Genomic DNA, 21,587 nt, shown 5'->3' with positions numbered 1-21,587 from the left:
AGAGCGTTGCTTCTTCCAGCATCAGCAGAGCTCTGCGGTCTCTCCAGGGGGACTGTTGTGGCTCTGCAGCCTGAACTCAGCCATCATAGCAGGCAGAGGACAGCTGAGCTGACTAAGCAGGTCTAGTTTACAAGTGTGGAGGACAGGGACACTATTCACTTCAAACATGTGTCCTGGCAAGACGCAAGCAGCCTGAGACAAGACTGTAGATGGAGTCAGCGCTGTAGACCATCAGACTGGAAACACACACAGTGGATTCCCAGGAATTGTAATGGAAGATAAACTAAAACACTGAATCACAAAGAAGAACTGAAACCGTTGAATCTGAAAAGTATTTTTGTTTTCTTAGCAAGTGGTTTGTGGTACCAGATATTTAAAGTTCTTGTTCACCCCTTTTTGTTTTTTCTATAAATCTGCTGTGGTCTCTAGACGAATGCCTTGTGACTCGTTTTCTGTGGAAAAAATCACTGGCGCTCCTGTTTCAGGGAATAGTAGTTTTATCAGAGGATTTGTGCTTGGAAAATGACGGTTACAAACTTTACTCATCAATATTAATGATATGCAAACACCTAGCTTCTGCTGGCTAACAGAAACAGAACTCTCCTGCAGTCTTCATTCGCTCTTCTTGTGGAAAATCATACAACATTGATGTTTCATCTCCACAAATAACACAAGCCTGAACATGTTCCACCATATTATGGAGTTGCTAATGGTTAGCTGCTACTAGCAGAGATGCAGTCTGCTCTCTACTACCATAAAATCAACAGCATTTCATGCTAAAGTGGGTGAGGCCATGAATGCAAGTTTTCTCTGACGTAAAAGACACCAACTTTTCCTGACCAGAGTGTTTTATTGTCCATTTCGTTCCTGAAACTAATGCAAGTTATTGAGATTGAAAAAAATAAAATAAAAGTCGCATTCACAGGTAATGACTTATTTAGTTAAGCAACTGAAAATCTGCACAAGGCTAACTGCAGAGCTCGACGCTTTCCAGAGTGATAGTGCCTAAGAAATAGTCCCAAAGTCCCTATGCTTCTCGGATGCTTCCAAAACGTGACACCTCGAGGCCGGTGGACACGCACCTATCCGTCTTAATGGTGGCTAACTGCTGCGTACTACGATTCGGATGTTATACTATCTGTACTAGTTCAAAGGAAAGGCATAGTTTCCATTGTCTCAGCTAGCAGAAGGTAACCAAAAGCAACTGCAGCTCCACAACGTGGCAGAACATGTGTTATTTGTGGAGATAAAACACCAACATGTCACAAATGTGGCAGCAAACAAGTCATATTGCTGTTGGCCAATCAGAGGCTAGATGTTCATATATCATAAATATTAATAAGTAAGACTTTCACTTTCATCCCGAACACCTACAACTCCTACTTTACCATATAGGAGCCTCGTTTCATTTCAAAATTTTATAAATATTAGAAATTATAAATTGCTCCAAACATTTTCCACATCACATTTCAGACTTTAGACTCGGCACATGAGAAAACTTAAGGCGCGTTTCCACTACCGAAACTACAAAGGCCAGCCAAACGGCAGTTTTCCAGGCCATTTTCAAGACCTTTCGGCGTACCTGAACTGGGGCGAGAACTCTGAATGGCCCGGTAGAGTTGAGCTGAACTTTTGGTTAACCCATGCTGATTGGTTGTAACACAGTAGGAGATAACATGAGCAGACGTCGCCCAACACAAACTGCATCAGGAAAATTAAAAGCGTTGCTTGTGAAGCAGAATGGAAGCAGAATTGAAGCACAAACAAATAAGTAGAGATCATGGTGCTTTAAAATCATGGTTTAAAACTCCCAACACTGAAAAATGCAACAGAATAGGGAGCCTGAAGCTTGGTTTATGCTTGACGCATTCACTTTCCGCGCGGTGATGCGGCTCGCGGCTGGAACGCGCTTCACAACTCGCAGTGTTTATGGTTCGTGCGGCTCGTCTCTGCGGTGAGACAATATTCTCCTAAACTGAACAGGGCAGCATGGAGCTCTAAGGCATGCATCCAACACTACACCATAGTAGAAGTAGAAATTACTGTTTACAACATGGCATTTCAGCATTTTTAACAGCGTTCTCGTCTTTTCCGACAGTGCGAGCTATTTCTCTCCAAGAATTATTAACAACATGTTGATCACAGTGATCTTTGAGAGCTGAATCATACAAATGTCTGTATTTACGAACCTCTGCCGTACTAGTTCTTGCCGGTCCGCCATGTTTTTCCGCGTCTGACCGTCCGCCTGGTTAGAAATTTTCCGAGGTGCGCGTTGCGGAAATTCTGGGCCGTGCGGAGGCGCGGGGTTGTTAAAATGATGCAAAATGACGCAACTTTTCCGCGCGGGCCGTGCGGAGCTTGCGGACGCGTCAAGCATAAACCAACCTTAAGTCCCGCCCATCTACTTCTGCATGATGGGTCCCCAGAAGAATGAAAAAATGAATGCAAGTCAAAGGGGCTGAAAACAATATTTTCTAATTCCGCTTGTTTTGTGCCATGGATTTCACATATGATGTCCGTGAATTTTAAAGACACATTTTGATACCAAGAACACGCTTATTTTCAAACGGGGGGGAGCGCTATTTTAGGTTGTGTGTGAAAATAAGTCCAGGACTACAAATGCGCTTCACAAAAGTGACGTCATCGAACCAGACACGGAGAAAACTGAGGGAAAAGGGCTGTAAGTTCAGCAAACTTCCCACAGGAGGAAAGAACCACCAGAAATCTGGTCATGTGGGAAGTAGCAGTTACGTTAGGGGAGAGGAGATTATGTGGTGATGGCACATATGCGACGTACCGATTTCTGGTGTGTAGCCATGCTAATTACAAACTTTTACAAGCTGATAAATCTTAAAGTATGTGACTGGCGTGGTCGAAACACCCATCATTACTTTTCATTTAAATTGCAGTACAACATATGTGCGATCCAGGGCGTAGGGCAAAGTGGATTAGAAAATGGTGTTTTTAGCCTCGTTGACTTGCATTCATTTTATCGTTCTTCTGGGGACCCATGAGCTGACCGGAAGACTTGGGCTCCCTATAACCCTCACAACTAAGTAATTCACAGGGCTTTGTTGTCTCAGAACACAGTAAAAACAACTCTTCTCCTGGTCATTGAAAGCCACATTTTACGTCACACAACATCTCTCCCGGTCCTGTGAATGAATTGTCACACTTGGACAGAATACAACTTTTGATGTTACTATGGATGCTTTTTAGCGCTGATCAGTGACATCACTCACTGCCAGAGCAGTGGTGATTAGCTGACGTCTGTGCCAAGTCCTGAAAGGGCTGAACTTGTATGGAGACACAACAGCTGAGAAGACAAAGTCATCATATCCCTCTGTCAAGTTCCCTCTCAATAGAAACATGCGTTTTAGAAAAGAAAAGCAATGAAGGGGCAAAAAACTTATTCAATTCAGCTGGTGGTCATATTATTATGGCTGATTTTAGTAAAGTTTCTACAGCACAAAAAATAAAACTCCCAATGTTAATTTTCTGTATTTTCTAGAAAAACTAATAAAATTAATCCAAATGAATGTTCTAATATCTGGTGTGATCCCCACATCTTTGCTTTATTATCATCATCTGAGGACTGTTTGAATAAAAAAAGTGGCGAGTTGTATGGAATCCCTCACACCGGCTGCCTTCTCTGGGCCTCTAAATGTAGGACACGTCATGTAAATGATGAATACTCAGAGGCTGCTGCTCCACTTCCAGAAGGGAGAAAGGGCACATGGTATGTAAATGTAATACCCAACTGCGAAGAGCTAACCAAAGACAAAACTGAAAACAACTTATACTATTTTTATCCTTCAAATGGACAAGATTTATGGCGTTTGAATTGCTGACCAAGGTCTTCAGGGTTTGCACACTAAGCGGCAGCAGCTGTGTGACATTACCAAGGCCCTGAAGTAGGTTGATGTCATTCTCAAACTCTAAAAACACACATAAGCCTGATATCAAAGATACTCAACACAGTATATCAATGATACTCAACACAGAGCAGGACGACCTCTTAATGAGGAACAGGAGGAATTTTGTTGGCTCTGGAGTGGAAATCTGAGGTGTTGACCGATAAGAGCGAGTGACGAGGAGCAGACTCGCCCACCTTCAGCCTCCAGGCTTTTACTGCTCACTCATTCCTGCCTGCTGAATACAAATCCACACAAGCCCGGAGATGAACAGATGTTCCAAAGCTAAAATAGAAAACTTGACAGGTGGCTATTTCATTTTTCATAGGCTTAATATGAAAATTCTAAAGGATTTCCACTGAGGCAACCAGTTCCAGCCCTTTCCTAAAGCTATCAATAAACCCTGTCAAGAGGAAGATGCTAATCTTGGGAAGGGGCATGCATCATCTCAACAGGCAACTCATGAAAAGAGGAAAAGAAAAACATCATTAGCATACAAAAAAAGGCACCATAGGGCTGTAAGGCAAAACCCCCCAACAAAGTACAGATCCCACATCCATCACCCATAATTATCTCACATGGTGCAACAACATTTTAAAGAAACTCTTAAAGCACTTAAAAGTATTCAATGTAAATGTGGGTAAATAAGGACAAAGATGATTTCTTACCAACATTCCTGATAAATTGATTTTAACGTATCAATAGAAGTTTTTCTCTTTTGAGCCATTATAGGGCTGGGTGATATGGCCTAAAATCAAAATCACGATATATTGAGGATTTCACCTCGATAACGATAAATGGACAATAACTTCGGGTATGCGCTGAAACAAAAGTTGACCACTAGATGGGGCTGTCGCATGGATTACATTGAGTCACATTTTTACGTGACTCAAGGTGGTACAGCTTCTTAAAGGGACATGAACGTTGCCAACCTACACACAACTTCATTTTTTATCATCAAATTTATTGACATGGGAAAAATTATCTCGATAAGAGTAAGAAATTTCGATAACAATACATTTTCGATTTATTGCCCAGCCTTAAGTCACTGTATAAAAATGAAGGAATGAGCGTCCCAATGTCTCAAACTCATCCAAGGTACGACCCATGACTGACAAAGCTCCATTGTGGAACCACGTCTGCTTCAAACTAGGGCTGGGCAATAAATCGAAAATTTATCATATCATTATCAAAATTTTTTACTCATATCAAGATCATTTTCCCATGTCAATAAATTTGATAATAAAAAAATGAAAATATATGTGTAAGTTAGCAATGTTCTTGTCCCTTTAAAAAGCTGTACCACCTTTACCACCTTGAGTCACGTAAAAATGTGACTCAACGTAATACATGTGACTTTTGTTTCTGCGCATGCCTGTTGTTATCGTCCATTTATCGTTAGAAGTGAAATCCTCAATATATCGTGATTTTGATTTTAGCCCATATCGCCCAGCCCTACTTCAAACACAGCAGAATGACCTCAGTCTTTGGTCACACTCCATAAACACACCCTGAAGATGACTTATCGATATATTTCACTCTCAACAGCAACCAAAGTCAATCTGGTGTCATCCTTCTGAAAAAGCTCCACAGGATTAGTCAGATCTCAAGTATTAAGCATGTTGATATTACATCAGATCACATTGGATTTATCCGAAGAATGAATCATGCTTAAAAAAAGGGGGAAAGGCATGTTGTGGCTACACGGCAGCCAGAGGCTAATGACACGGATAACCGGTTTGTTTATTCATCGTTGCAGCTGGAAGCTGATCTGTTGGGTTGGTTGGGTCTTTCAGCCAACCAAATAAGGTGTGTGCCTGCTTCCCTTTTCACTCAGTATCCAAACATCAAATAAATATTTAGACTGAAAGCCTGTTCTGCCAAAGCAGACTGTTAAATAACAGCCTGTAGCAGTTCAGCAGAATCGATTATAATTATAGCATTGAGACAGCTCTTATGGTTTCTCTGTAAAGGTACATACCGGAGCACGGGTTGGTGTAATTAATCATTTTAGCCACAACCCCAACACGAAACATATAAAGAAACAGTTATTCAATTTTTGGAGCAGTAATAATCATTTTCGGCCCACACTCATCTTCAAGCACAAAACACACTAAGCTGGGTGTGTTCAGAATAAATCTCAAGAGTCCTTTTTCTCTCAAGCTAGGGTAATAAAGTAAAAAGGCTGTACTTCTTCATTAAATACTGTATTAATACACCCAACTACTGTTGCTTTAGACAGATACACCCATTACAAAGCTCGTGTTCTCATTTTCTTCCATTAGAAATGTTTATCTTCAACAGAGACAAAACCAGAAAAAAGAGGAAAACTACTGTTTTTCTCAAGATTCTCACCTAAACGTGTCAACGCTGTAATCGAGTGTGAACACCCACTGGATTTTACCAGGAATTAATACTTCTTTTGTTTTCATCTTAGATGACACCCATGGAAAATGTAGCTGCAAAAAAAAAAAATTGTGTGACTTAACTTAGACCAGAAAGAGTGTTTATAAAAATTTTTAGTAATTCCAGTGAGTTTAATCCAAACCCCTTTCATCCACAATGTTACCGTGTTAGAGTTACCATTTCCAGTTGTAGAGATTAAACTACACACTGGAATCACCTCTGTTGCTATTCAGTTGGAGATTCCGAAAAATGACCAATCAGATTAACCTATGAGGCTTAGATCATGCATAAATATCCCGGATACTTATATATCGATCTAAGTTCATACACCAACCTGTTTGATCTAATTTTAATCCAAGGATTAATGTTTGATTTAGATAATTAAATTTAATAGCAAAAGTTATTTTGAATCAGAAGCTAGGATCTTTGCTTGTCAATAACCAGAAATATTATACCTTTTCTGTGTTTCAATTCAATAATGAGGCAAGTTTAAAAAAGAAGAAATGTATTACTAACAAATTTAAACTTAAAGATTTGAAACGACAATTATAAACGACAATTCACGGATGACACTTCAATGACAATTTTTAACAGCTTTGATATTAAACTTGTTTTAAAAGCAAACCTGTGGCTGGATGGAAGCTAAATTGAAAAAAAAAACAAGTTTGGATGGGTGGATGGAATTATTAGAAGGTTTCTTTCACAGAGAGAAGAAGCGTTCTGGATGGAAATGATGTTTTGCGGCTAACTGAGTTATTTAGAGAACAGCATCAAACGTCATCTGTCGATTAGTGTCTACCTCACCCAGTTTCCGGAGACCCCCTTTTGGATCCGAGATGTCAGGTGGAGATGATTTCCTCCGGGCACGAGGATGGTAGAAGGACCTCTATGCGACCAAATCAGTCCTGGGTTGTCTCTGTGGGTCACACGACTGATGAACTATTGGCGTCTCAAAGTCGGTAACTCTGAAGGAGTTTTTCGTCTTAACTCAGAAATCAACAACTCTGGGTAGAGTTTTCATTAGCTGGTTACAGTTTCGTTTATTCTTAGCTATTCTTGTCGGCGTGACAGAACAGCAGGTGGAGGTTTTAGGGACGGCCGTTCCCTTTCCCCCGTGATGTTGGTTCAAGAACTGAACTGAAGCTGGTGATGTTACAGTTTACAAAAGGTCTCAGGACACTCCCACTCTCTCAGCAAGAAACCTTTGATCATGCGTCAAAACATGTGATGCAGTTATCGTTTATCTGGACTCTGTGTTAGATGGATAAGGTGAACTGACCTTCTTTGCTGAACACATCTTTTACTGTCATCAACCATAATCATCTTAATCATTATTATACCCAAAGCATCAATTCATTTCATGTAATTAAAATACCTTTATATTGAACCAAGTGATCATTAATGATGATTACATTAAACAGTAATAAAATCAATGAGTTTTATTAATTATTATTATCTAATTATTATTATCCTGAACTTGAAGTGTCCTCCTCCTGGGATGGAACAGCAGCAGATATGGATATGATTTTAAGCAGACATTGTAGCTCCTTGTTTAATCTGTGGATTTAAAAGTACTGTTTGACCCAGCTTAACCCAGCTGAGTAGATGTGCCCTTTGCCACAAATTAGAGAACCTTCATCACGTTACACAGTCATCTGCACTCCATAGAGCTTTCGATTTCTATAGCAGTATTCAAAAGTCAGTTCTTGAAAGACATGTTGGACAGGAGTGTATGCCAAGTACCTGATCTGGAAACAGCTGCTGGAACAGGAAATGGCTAATGATGTGCAGACAGAATCAAAAGGGGAACCACAGCGAAGAAGACAGATCCTGTAACGAACCGCTCCCCACTGATTAGCCTCAACTTTGTTACAAACATTATGGCAAATATACACAGCGATTAAGAATTCTCAAATTGGCCATTTCTCTCAAAAGGAGTTTGAAATCTCTAAAGAAGTTGTGACTCATTACAAAAAAATATTTTTAAAAGCCATTCATGCCAAAGCTTCTTACCTAAGGGCTTGTGATGAATCTACAGCCCTGTCTGTAAAACGATGTTTCCATGGAGTTCTGCTCATTTTTCTCTTTTGCTCAGTGTGTGATTTACTCAACAGGAGATCTACTCAGGTGCATTGTAGTTCACAAGTTTACAAAGGCTTGAGCTGCACCAGACCGGCTTGTTCACGGGTGAGAGGAGGAGGTCGGCAGGTGGATTGGGGCTACACCGGTCGGTTGTGGTGAAGAAGGAGCTAAGCCAGAAAGAAACACTCTCAATTTACTGGGTGATCTTCATCCCAGTCCTCAGCTGGAGTAATGAAAGATGGGTAGTGACCAAAAGAACAAGAACACAAATACAAGTGGCCTGAATGAGTTTTCTCCATCGGGTGGCTGGGCTCAGCCTCAGAGATAGGGTGAAGGGCTCAGACACTCAGGAGAGACTCATAGTAGAGCCACTGTCCTCCATGTCGAGAAGAGCCAGCTGACGGGTTTGGGTATTTGGTGAGAACGCCTCCTTCAGGCATATCTGGCCGGCAGGAGGCCCCCAGTTCCCCACGTTGAAGGGATTACATCTCCCTGTTCACCAGCGTAGCCAGGTGATCCTGCTGTTGGAACTGGTGGAGTTAGGTTTGGTTCTCACTGTTGGAGCAGCTAGTCCCGTGATCCAGCAGGTGAAAATGAACAAATGGCCAGACTGGCTGGACCAAAGCTTGGAAGACCCATGTGGACCTGAACAGATGACAACTATATGTCAAACAGGCTGACTGGATAAAAAAAAACATAAAATCCCTTTAGGGCTCGACTGATCTCATGAACGTTAAGCTAGAATTTAGCCACCCAGCAGCCATATTGGCTCTGCTCATTACGAGAACTACGGCATTGTGGGTAAACAACATCACGACATGACATCCTCAATTAGACAGAACAGATGAACATCTACTGGGTTTGTTTCCCCTTCTCCAAGCGACCAATTAGATCAGGGATCTGCACCTTACTGGCTGGGAGCTTAAAACAAGCACTCCTATCAGCAGCCAGCATAATTAAATCATCTTCAGCAAATCACGGACACAGGGAATTACAAGAGATTACAGCCCTGTCCAACCTGGCCCGGCCCAGACCCCCTGAGAACAATGGCCCGTAATCTGTCTTAATTCCCCAGCTAATCAACCCAGAGCTCAGACTCAATGCTGCAGAGGGAACGAACCACACACACAATCCAAATATCAAACGCAGAAGGGAACAAGTGCATTAATATCAACTCTTACTCATGGAGGTACATCAATCAATGATTATTTGTGCATCGTTGTCCTCTCGAAACTCTGATTTTGTATTTACTTTTTAGACTTTACAACCAAAGATTAATCATCTTAACTCTTTTCTCTTATAGTGATGGTATTAGTGCACGAGCTGCCCTCCCAGCTGATACGCAGCACACTGAGGACACCGAAGCTCAGGAATAAGCTTTACTTCTACTTTCATTCACAGAGATGACCACCAATTCTGTGCTTATCCCTCCTCTCATCTTCTGATCATATAAAATATGTAAATTGTGTTTGTGTGATTGAAGATAAAACATGTTATGAGAAAATGGCTATGACACTCAGTGTAGGGAAAATACTTTTTGTTTTATCTTTCTTGAAATTTGATTGGGGGGGGGGATTATATAAGCTACCAGAGATTCTTTCCCTTCCTATTGAACATGTTCTACATATATATATATATATATATATATATATATATATATATGTGTGTGTGTGTGTGTGTGTATGGGTTTCCTTTTGAATACTTTTTGAGTACTTTAAATTGTCTATTGATTTACATGTTCAATAAAGAAAGAAGAAAACTTTCACTTTCTTTTATCAATACAAACGTGCATGAGCGACCACGGACACACAACAGTACATTCAAACTAATCACAATAAGCCATAGTGACAAAAATAAAGATTCCTTTTTTTTATGAAGGAGGTGAAGTGGGAGGTGAGGGAATGTCAAAGTATTCCAAAAAATTAAGAACATTTGAAGACAAATTATTTCCCTTCAATAATTTTGTTTTACTATCTCTTCATTTTTGGTTTAGACTACCTTTTGTTTTGTTGCATTTAACAAGAAACTAAGTTTTAGAGATCACATATTCAGTCACATCTGGACTGATGGGCATGTTGTCACTAATGTCTTTATTTATAAAAATAGCATATTTTATGCGTTCATAGTTGTACAGGAGAGCAGCTTGTAACTAGTGGGTCCAGAAAGTGGGTTTAACACTGGTGAGTGTCTGAGTAAAACATCAGTATCTCAAAAGGTTTCCTAAATATCTCCAGTTCCTTACTTGAATCAAAAGTCTCATCGTCATGTTGTTGGAAGTTTGAATATGTCCAAAGAAACGGCCATGGACGTCTGGGCCTGTTACCCATTTAGCTTCTGATGTGTTTAAATCTGAAATGGTGAAATGGTAGATGGCCTGTATGCACCTTTTTAGGGTTCTACAACCCCCCAAGGTCCTTCACATCACAATCAGTCATTCACCCATTCACACACTGGTGATGAGGAGCTACAATGTAGCTACAGCTACACCGGTCCCTCAGACCACCACCAGCAGGTAAGGTGGGTTAAGTGTCTTGCCCAAGAACACAACGGCATCATTCTCTGGCAGGAGCCGGGTTCAAACCTACAGGTTCTGGTTCCTGGACAGTGACACCCCGCTCTACCTCCTGAGCTACTGCTGCCTTTAGTCAAAGTGCAGAAAATGTTAGATTTGGGAAATGTTGGCAACCAAACTGTAAATACCACAAGTGGAAATGAAGACACTTTGTAATTATGGTTTTAAAGAGTCGGACAAATCTCACTTTGATTCTCTGCCACTTCATCAATTTTATTAGCATGTGTTTCATCCCATTTGATCCTGCCTTTTTATTTATATCTCTAGTTCCTATTTGTTTTAGTAATGTTGATGAAAGGATAGTCACATGAATTTTGATCATTCATCTACCTCTACTTACCTTGGGTCGGTTCGCGGCTCATTTCAGCTGCTAGCATCCAGGATCTTGTTTTAACCGCCATGACCATACGAGACGGCTCTCAATTTGTTTTTATTGATATCTGATTTCCCATGTGATCTAGCCACGTACAAAACACTTTCATTCATTGTTGTACCAATTCAGTAATTCAAACATAAAATTTGCGTATTTTCTTGCATTTTTATGTCTCCAGCTAGCTGCCAACAGTACTTGAAACAACAAATTACTAAATCTTATTCTCTTTGCATGTAATTTACTTGACCGTATTGCTACACAAGTGCATTGCTCAACAGATGCACAGACATCTGACTTACTTGAGCCAAGTAATCATCCAAACAAGACAAAATGCTGGATGATTACAGATGTAGCATCGGCTGACTTGCTCCCCTCCTATCAGTGCAGCTGCTTATTCGCTAATCTACTGACAGCGTGGGCAGAAGTAAACATGCTGCCTGGTTGCATCCTGCCCCAAGCATCGTCAGAGGGATCAGTAATAAGTTCAGTTTGAGCTGATGCCTCTTACTGGAAGAGAACATTATGCCAGGACTAATTCTAATGAAATGTGACTGATCTGTCTTACCCAGTGGCTTCCTTTTATGCATGAAAGAAGCCTCTGCCACCACCGCGACACACTGCAACCACGGACAGACTCATTTGTGCGGTGCGGGTAGGAATTAGCAGATGAGGGCACCGAGCTACTTCCTCAAAAGATTTGTAACACTTAATAAGACACGGTTTAAGAGACAGTTTAGAGAGAGAAATAGATTATGCAATTAAAAAAGAATAGAAAGAAAGATGGAGCTGCTGAGAGATGGAAGAGCAGACTGAGGAGAGCCACAGGGGAGATGGCAGTCGTGGGTGCCCTTGAAATTGCCTGACTCATTACTGCAGCAGCACTGCCATGTGTGGTGATGGCAGGCACACAGAGAAAGCTCTCGGTCAGGAGCTGAAAGCCGGGGAGAGAGCGACGGCATGATTTTAAAACCACCAGAAGAACACTTCAAAAGGCTGACACGCTCATTCTCCAATTTCAGACATCCCAGTCGCATTACAGCCAGGCAGATGAGGAAACTGCTAATAAGTTCTCATGAATAACCTCCTGTTTATGGTATGATAAAGGGAGAATAACTAGTTATGTGTCAGGAGTTAATGGAGAAGGGCACACTGGTGGATTTAAGCGTTGATTGACATGTCCAAGTGAGTGACTCCACCAAAGAAACCATTTTTTCCCCTGCAGTGTGGGCTTCAGATAAACATTAATGCACAGCTGCCTGTCACCATTATCTGAGTATATGCAGTCTCTAGGAAAAAAAAAGATGTCCACAAATATGCATGAACAACCAGTGGCTGCAGCCCATTCCCCCGCTTAATTGCTGTTAGGTAGAGCGGAAACGCATCCCCAGGGCGAGCTGACAGCAGGAAGAGTCTGTCTAGCCCTGCAACACTGGTTGCACATAGCCCCTCTGACAGTCCCCATCATCACAATTAAAGCACAGTGGCTGCTGTGGCCTCCATTTTGTCCTCCGCAGGAGTTCACTGCCAACTTTAGACCACAGCTGTGTGGTAATAAGTGCACAGCTTCGTCCAGCCCCAATTACAGCAATCCAGCAAGCCGTTGTTTAAAGGGGACCTAGAATGCAGTAATCTAAAACTGTTCTTTGAGCCTCTACAAAGCAAATACATTTTTGTTGGAGCTTAAAATGTCCCAGGAGCCCTGAGATATGGCCAACTAAAACATGCATGATACGGCTCAATATAAAAAGACCTGTTTTCCCACCCACTACACTCAATTTTGTGTACGTTTTGTGATTTTGTATACTCTTCGTTTGCTCAAAAAAGTTCTGAGAAGAAAAAAAAAGTCCCCACTGAAGCGGTGAGTCAAGAATGAGTGTGTGATTGCAGACTGACAATGACAAAAAGTACCGGACTGGACCAAACCACAATCTGTGGATCTATCTGGCATTCACTTGGATTTTACCAGTATATCCTGGAACTTGAGTGGTGAGTGCTTGCTTTTCTCCCCTTCAACAAAACTGTTGCTAGCTGAAGCTAACAGCTAGCTGGTGCATCCCATTCTGTGAGATTGTAAGAATAAATCCAATTGTAACCAAAATAATTCATCTTGCTGTGAAATCTCTGCATACTGATCCAAAAAGCAGAGCCGCAAATAAATGCTCATTGAGCCTCACATAATGCCATTTAGGTGCAACCAAGCAATTATGGGACTGGTTTCAAGGTCAAGTGTGCATTACAATGCAACAGTTGAGTGCCTGTGCGGTAACGGTTTTGTCACATATGTGCTAACGATGGCAGAAAAGGATGAAAATCAAAAGACGGTAAAGGAATCAGAGCCTGAGGTCAAAGCAGTGGCATGACAGGCTAAGGAGATTACAACCAAACCCACAAGAGCGCACACATACGCACACTAAAAGCATGTTTACACCGGTGAGGCAAAACCACAGCAAACACAGAGGTAACGCAGTCATGGGATGACATAACAGATGGGTGACATAACTCCAACCTCAGGAAATATCACAAACATGAGAATTATTTTAGGTTTATTGAATGAATTCTTGAATTGAACGACGTTTTTCTGCATGGTCACCATTCTAAACAAAGAATTTTACAACTGAAGACAAGTCGGCTCCATCCCAGTCTCGCATACAAAACCAGGCTACAAACACTTCACTGCACTTTACGGTTCCAGCAATGTGTTTACTTTAGAAGGAAACCTGCTAAAAAGAGTAAAATCTTTCATTATTTTCTGTGAAAGTCTGATGCCTCAGAAACTGAGAAACTTGCACATTTCCCTGCTGCTCCAACACGGTGGTAAACATAACTTTATAGAGACCACAGCAGATTAACCGAAAAACACGTGTGAGCGAGACCTTTAAGATACAATTAAACAAGAATTTTTGTACAAATGCAAAATTTTATTTAATTTTATTCAATTTTATTTGCAATTTTATCTTTTGTGTGATTTTGACAGGAAAATTCACAAAAGTCTTTAACCAGTCACAACAATTAGCTTCTCATTTATAATCACGAACCAAATATTGTTTATTTATTTTTTTTTTTTACTAAGTACTTCATCCACTGGGGCAGCAGTAGCTCAGGTGGTAGAGCGGGTTGCCTCATGATCGGAGGGTCATGGGTTCGATTCCAGCTCCTGCCAGGGGTATCCTGCTGTTGTGTCCTTGGGCAAGACACTTCACCCAGCTTGCCTGTGTTAGTGGTGGTCAGAGGGGCCAACGGCGCCAAATGGCAGCCTCGCTTCTGTCAGACCTCCCCAGGGCGGCTGTGGCTACAAGTAGCTTAACATCACTAGCAGTGTGTGAATGTGAGTGTGTGAGAAAAGCGTCTTTGGGTGTCTAGAAAAGCGCTATATAAGTTCAATGCATTATTATTATTATTATCCATCCCTTCTTAGCTAGGGCAGCAGCCGAAGAAGAGAGGCAGAGATCGAGGTTCAAATCCCAGTCGACTCATCCCAGAGACTTTGAAAAGATTGTGGCTCAGCTCGTCCCTGACCTGGAGAAGGCATTGTACCCTTTTCTGACACAAGACCATGGTCTCAGATTTAGAGGAGATGATTCTTGAGCACTCCAACGCTAAAAATGTTTCTCTCATTTCGATTAATGTCCTAACCCAAACTCAATATAAATAACTACACACCTGATACTAAAAGCATTTATCAACTGTGTAATGTCAATCCAATGCAGCCATTGCTTGTCAGTAGTATGAACATCACAGTAATGGTGGAGCAAACAAATTGAATTCAAAACAGAATCATATTAAAAATAAGAGAAAGGCAGAAACCTTCTTGCTCTCTACTCAAATCTATTCTTGCTTATCAGCATAAATTTTCCACCCTGAAAAACCTCCAAAATTTCAAAAAGACCACCAAGCTGGCATGACATGTTCCCCTCCGGCCACACTGTTGGTGCTGCGCTTTAGCACGTCCTCGCCATATTGTTTTGGCATTTAGTTAAATGCTGTTGAGCCTTATGCTGAGTGAAGTCTGAGCCTGCAGGCACAATTCTCACACATTTGCTTCCATTTGACACAAAACCCTTTTGTGCCTCCTGAAAAAAAATTGAAAGCATGTAAGTTTAGTTTCTCAATGCATACTCTCCAGAAAACGCAGGTTCAGGAGCGAGGGCGGATAATTAAACGCCACCACCTCCCTCTTTCTGATGGCTGTTTGTCTGAAGAGGATCAGACATTACGTAACAAATCATCTAAAGAGAAGAGCATGCCAAACTCATCAAGGGTCAGGCTTGTTTCCGATGGGGCCTCGATGCTCAGGCTCTTTCAGCACTGCAGTTCTGGGAAGCATCCAAAGCTCTTGCCAGAACACAAAATGCCAAACTGCGGCACTGAAAAGAATCCCAAGCAGAGGAACGAGCTGTTGTCCAAGCAGGGGGAAACATCTTGTGCTGCGTCTAATTACTTCTGCTAAAAGATTTCACAGTTGTGACCTTTCTCAAGCTGCCCAAACAGAGCCTGATTGGAAACTGAAGATGACTGGGCGGATATTCACAACAAGCTCATGCTTGACCACGAAACGCCTGAATGTTTACAAGTAATCATAATTAAATTAGCTCGTTATTTGCTTATAAGCCATTTAAATATTTTATTCTTTTAAAAATGTATCAGTTGTGCAGATAGATTTTATTCTAACCAAAACACTAGCATGCTAAAAGGTCCTGAGGTAACAAAAGCTGCATGATGTCAGTTGAAGCTAAAGAAGTTGAGCAGGTTTGGAGAAAATCTTTCTACATGTTTACGACCCAATACATTCACAGCATTGTAAAATGTCTAGTCATCCCTCAGTTATTTATATTTTGCTTCCAAGCAACCCAAGTTTCCTTTAAACAACCTTGAGCAATACCTCTTTACGTTTCTTGAAACTTTTTCACAGTCCACACTATTGTCCACACAGTCTCTGTCCAATTCTTGAGAAAAGGTTTTCGTTTTTATCTTTTAAACCTTTTAATTCTCATCTAGGAACAGGTTCAGAAAGCACCTAAATGCTAAAGATGAGCCAGAGATGTGATTCAGACGGGAGGAGAATCGTTTCAATCTTTCACCCGACTCACTAGGCATCCTTCATACTAGAGCTCACGGCACATTTATTGAAATGAGTCTAAAACTTCTTTAAAAATGCACCCAATTACAGTAATAATTACAATAATGATTGATCTGATTTTCCTGCCATGTGCTCTGGTCCCCTCAAAAGGACGCCGGAACCACTCGGACTATTAATCGGGACCATCAAACACGTTGAAGCGTGCCATCTGTTGAACGTGATGCCTAGCCAATAAGAGAGCGAGGCGACAAAAGCACACTGCACGCTCCTCCTCCACCATGTTTGTTTATTCCAAAGGCACATTCGAGCTGGCGATTTTCCATCTGACCAGGAACTTGAGTGAAGTCGGCTCATGTTTAGTGCGTAGCGTTTGACGTATAAAATTTTATTTTCTCATCAATAAGGCGTCTCTAAAAGAAATTTGCTGACAGCCTATGACACATTATGACCATCAGATCATATTACAGACCCAGTTTCAAGTCTTTGATGGATCATTTCTTCTAATAAAAGTAACATAATCAGGTTTAGAAGATTGTTAATAGTTCTTTTTAGACCTGAAACGTCCATTTTTAATCCTCAAACATTCCCACTTACCTCAATTTTTTAAACGCATGCAGCACAACATCTTGTCATGGTTAGGAAAAAGATTTGGACAAAAAATGAATTAAAAAAGCAGCTGAAGTGTAAAGAAAACTATTGTTCAAGATCACTTTCAGTCTGGCTCTATAAAGGAAAATTTTAAAGACTTGGGGTGTGGTTTAAAGTGTTTGCACAGTTCTGTGTATTTAAACAAACTGGTCAATGAAACGCTGAATATAAAAAGTGAAGAGCAGATTCATTGTGTGGTAAAATAAACAAATATTTATACAAGATATATATTGAGAGTGACGATAGAAACAGGACACACCCAGACCAGTCTCCATCGAACCGTCTCCTCTGTATCAATGCCAGGCAGCTGGGAGACATTATACCTCCAGCGGGTCCTCACAAGAAGGCCCAGTTCACCCAGCACTGGTGAACCTCAAAATGACATGTCTATTATTCAGCAATTCTGTTTTCAGTTGGACGGAGTTCATAATTCAGTCACAGTCTGCTCGCTGATTCAGGGCACTAGCGCAGAGTGAACTTCTCCACGTCAAGGGTATTTTTAGACAAGTCGAGGGGGTCAGCATCATGAATAGTCAAAGGCTGCGGCAATCTCAGCGATGCGATCTGTGCACCAAGGAGGACTTGTAGCAGAATAAGACTTGTGCATTGTTGTTTTCAAAAGGAAAGTAAAAAAAATGTGTAACAGTGAATGTTGAGCAGTGTAAAACCTCTAATCTGACCGTCCCTCATCAGAAACCTTCCTGGGTGCCAAGACGTGACATAGAGCAGAAATTAGCAGTGATAAATGCAGACATGAAAATTGGAACATGCTCCATAGCACAAGGCTGGAATGTGTTGCTATGAATACTGAAGCACCAGAGGGACCGGATTAGGAGCTTTGTTTCACAGTTTTTGGATTTAGGCTCTGTGGGAATGGAATTATTCAAAAAGCCAGAGAAAAGCAAACACTTGAAACATTCCTGTTTATGTGGAAAACTCTGTGTAGACATGTGGCATGGAAGTTCATACTCTCACAGCAACTACCAGTTGCTGTCAAAGATCCTGAATCTGAAATGTAATTAATTATTAGGGAACTAAGGTGTTTCATCCCTTTACTTCAGGAAACCTTGTGCTAGTACCGCCCAGATGCTGCTAAACTCACACCAGGAGGATTCGCAAAAGAACCGCCAGATGCCAAATTGAACATGGGTGGTGGCTTTGGATGTTGGTAAATAAGTACCAGAAGTTGATTTTTGACCCCATTGGCTTTCCACAAGGCCCAATTGTGACTAAAGCCTGATTTATCGTGTTTGTATTGTTTTAATGAATTTCTGAGACGTTTTATAACATGGACGAATTTGTCCCTCATTCTCCTCCATGTCTTCATGTGGTCGCCACCTCTAAATAATACGAATAAAACGTTTGCTCCGTATTTTTGTACTCTCAGTCCCGAGTGAATAAACATTCACATTTTTGGACTTTTTCCGCATAGTTTTCTTCAATCTGTTACGCGTCTGCCACTAAATATTTCTTTACTTTTTAACAGGGCAATGGTGGTGCTGTCGACGTATTTAAAGGAAGCGGCATCCTGACCAATCACAAGGTTGCGATCTCCATGACTTTTGACAGTTAAAAATTTGGGCATTTCTCCGTCACCCTCTGTCAGACAGCCCATGAGCAGACGCATAATGGAGTTGCGCGTCTCCGTAATGACGCAAAAGTATAAATCAGGCTTACCTGTTAACTCATGAAGCTAGTCGAAAGGAATCTCTGTTTCTCCAGACTGAGGTTGTTGAAAAAATACACTAAATAAACTGAAGTGTGCCTGAGGGTAAAGCCTGCATTAATTATTAAAAATTAAGAACATTCTATCAAAGTCATTCATTTAAAAATAAAAATACAACTATCTTGATTTTTTTTTTGAGTAACCCCATTTTTCCACTGGATGCAATGCAGAACATCTATGTAGCCTAGTATGCAGCTAACAGCCGCCGGTATAGTCAATGGGTTTGTTTCTACCGCCATGAAGAGGCACATCCCACAAGTGTAGCGCCGCGTCCTTCTGCTGAATGTACACAGAGTCTATTTTCTAAGCTCCAGAACATGTCAGTCAAACACAGGAAAGTGCAAACCATCTGGCAACTTTTCAAAATAAAAGAAACATGCAGATTTCCAGTCGCATATCTTTAAAAGTGACATATTCTAGGCTGACATAAAGAACACCATAGGATACAAACTTGGAAGAATGTTATTCAGTGAATTGATGAAATCACACGTGATCTTGCAAATCTCCTGTGATTTTGTGATTCTGCAGGACCAGTTGCATGGAACACATGGAAAGGCTTTCGGTTGGGAGGGAAAAGCCCGGGTAGAACTGTAGTTTAGTTCTAAGAACTTCCCGGCAACATGGCTTACATATCAAATAATTACAAAGTGCATTGACTTCTGATCTCAGGATGAGTAACAAACTAGAATCTTATCATGGCCTAAGGTCAGCGGACTCATGCAGGGATTTACCAGAAAACCGAATTAGACATGTGCTTACGGGTACACTGGAATCGCGAGTCAAACACACTGCTCCTGTGTGTGTGTGTGTGTGTGTGTGTGTGTGTGTGTGTGTGGGTGTGTGGGTGTGTGGGTGTGTGGGTGGGTGGGTGGGTGGGTGGGTGGGGATAAGTACAACAACTTGAAAATGATGCAAACTGCTGTCAACTTCTTCTACAAACTAGACTTCTCTTTTGCAAGCAGACAGTGCCTTTTTTTCGACAGACCTGAATCTCCTCGTACGCCTCGTCGATGGTGGTCACCTGGTGCTGCTCGTGCAGAGCTGGCTCGTCGCAAAAGAAGCACACCAGGCTTTTGTCTGTGAGGCAGAAGAGCTTGACCTTCTCGTGGTCTTTGCAGGGGTAGGAGCTCCTCTGTGCGTTTAGGATAGCATCAAGTGGGAAGGCCGAGTAGCGCTCCACAATGTTTGACAACTTGAGACTGGGTGACAGGAGCGGATCGGCAAAGGTCCTCCTGCACTCGGGGCAGTCCCTCACTCCGTGAAGTTCCTGTCTGCTCCAGTGCTCGGTGATGCACTTCCTGCAGAAGTAGTGCTCGCAGCCAAAACTGACGGGGTCCTGGTAGATGCTGAGGCAGATGGAACAGAGGAGCTCGTCCTTTAGACAGCAAGCCATTTGCAAAAGCAGAGGCTGGGCTGCATTTAAGAGGACAATGTTCACTTGGTTTAGCCTCTAAGTCAATGCTTCACATGTAGGTGTAGGCTGAATATATTCAGAAATCTTCAGAATGGATGTTACCGTCACTGCTGGAAAACACACTGATATCAGGATCAAATGCGTCAATTCATTTAATCTAAGAAGAACATTTTAAACAATGGGGAAAACGCTGCAATTGCAGTAGATTATTTGGGTAAAATATTAACTAAATGAATTTCTATACCCCTATTCCCCTTGGAGAGAGCTTACTGTGAGCTGTTAGTGCTGGATCTCATTTTATTACGCCATCAGTGCCTGATCATGGCAACATTGAGTTGACCGTTAAAAAAACCTGCTGATCATTAAAATATTGATCTTTCACAAATTCATGAAGGATTCATCCTGAAAAATCTGAGTATTTGGTATGTTTTTAGACTTTAATGATAATATTAATTGTTATCAAGTCATTTCGCTGTGAAAAATGATACAAAGTTATGAGACAACACTCAAAACCCATCTGTAACTGAAATAATAGCAGCATAATGTCATTAAACTTAGTCGTTAGAGAACAGGTTGACTTTGGTTTTGTCAGATTCTGCCTTAACCTGAGGCAACACCTGGTTTCCGGGATAAGCTTCATTCCCCAAATCCTAGAAACGTGTTCTTTTAAATAAATGACTTTTTATTGACATGTCCAGCACCAACTGCTTCCATCAGCCTCCTATCCAACAGGAAAAACACCTGCAGCCGTTGTCTCCTCTGTCGACCTCCCTGCCCCGTGATTAAAAATGAAAAAGGCTCATTTGAATTTCTCTTCTATGTGAGAGTTTCAACAGCCCGAATTAAGCTTTTGGATTCTAGGCATCAATCAACAAACCACCAACATATGCTGCAGCACCGCACACACTTTATTTAATCCACCTTGCATGTTAGGTGGATTTGTAAACACAACCGACCACAGAAGGGGCAGGATGAATGAGGGACACACACACACAAAAAGAGGAATAACATGAATTAAACAAGCTACGAATTAAAACATGACACTTCCGGGTGTTCTATATGACATGAACGTAACTTAATGTGAAACGACTTGGCAATAAAAGTGGATAAAAGCGGAGAAATAGCAAGAACCTACCGAGGTCTTAGTAGCGACATCAGTGGCTTTAACACAAGTGTCTTTTCAGGAAGAGGAGCGACACAGCGGCAACAGACGAAACCAAGTGTGTTTGTCAGTGGGGGTGGACTCGGCTGACATTTATTATTAAAAATATAATAAACATGTTATTTTGAGTGGAACATTTAAAGATTAATACGAAATAAACCTTATTTAGTATTAATTAGTTACTTAAATAATTTAATTGTTGTGTATGTTGCT

At 41.3% G+C, this 21,587-nt stretch overlaps 1 protein-coding gene across 2 annotated transcripts in view; it reads right to left on the bottom strand.

The window, feature by feature from the left end:
• trim62.1 (tripartite motif containing 62, tandem duplicate 1) overlaps nucleotides 1-21,428 on the bottom strand; it is a 48,513-nt gene extending 27,085 nt beyond the window's left edge. Inside the window, exons 1-2 of one of the 2 annotated variants that reach the window (XM_015959030.3) lie at nucleotides 21,348-21,428; nucleotides 19,784-20,322 (exon numbers count right to left, since the gene is read on the bottom strand). In XM_015959030.3, coding sequence (XP_015814516.3) covers nucleotides 19,784-20,191 — 408 coding nt within the window. In that variant the 5' untranslated portion in view covers nucleotides 20,192-20,322; nucleotides 21,348-21,428. The remainder of the gene's footprint in view (nucleotides 1-19,783; nucleotides 20,323-21,347) is intronic. The other variant, XM_015959031.3, reaches the window with a different exon arrangement.
• Between the last annotated feature and the right edge of the window lie 159 nt (nucleotides 21,429-21,587).

Source organism: Nothobranchius furzeri, chromosome 3 (genome assembly GCF_043380555.1).
Source record: "Nothobranchius furzeri strain GRZ-AD chromosome 3, NfurGRZ-RIMD1, whole genome shotgun sequence".
NCBI classification, from domain to species: Eukaryota; Metazoa; Chordata; class Actinopteri; order Cyprinodontiformes; family Nothobranchiidae; genus Nothobranchius; species Nothobranchius furzeri.
The sequence above is the reverse complement of the archived record's forward strand: the minus strand, read 5'-3'. Positions and strand labels throughout refer to the sequence as shown.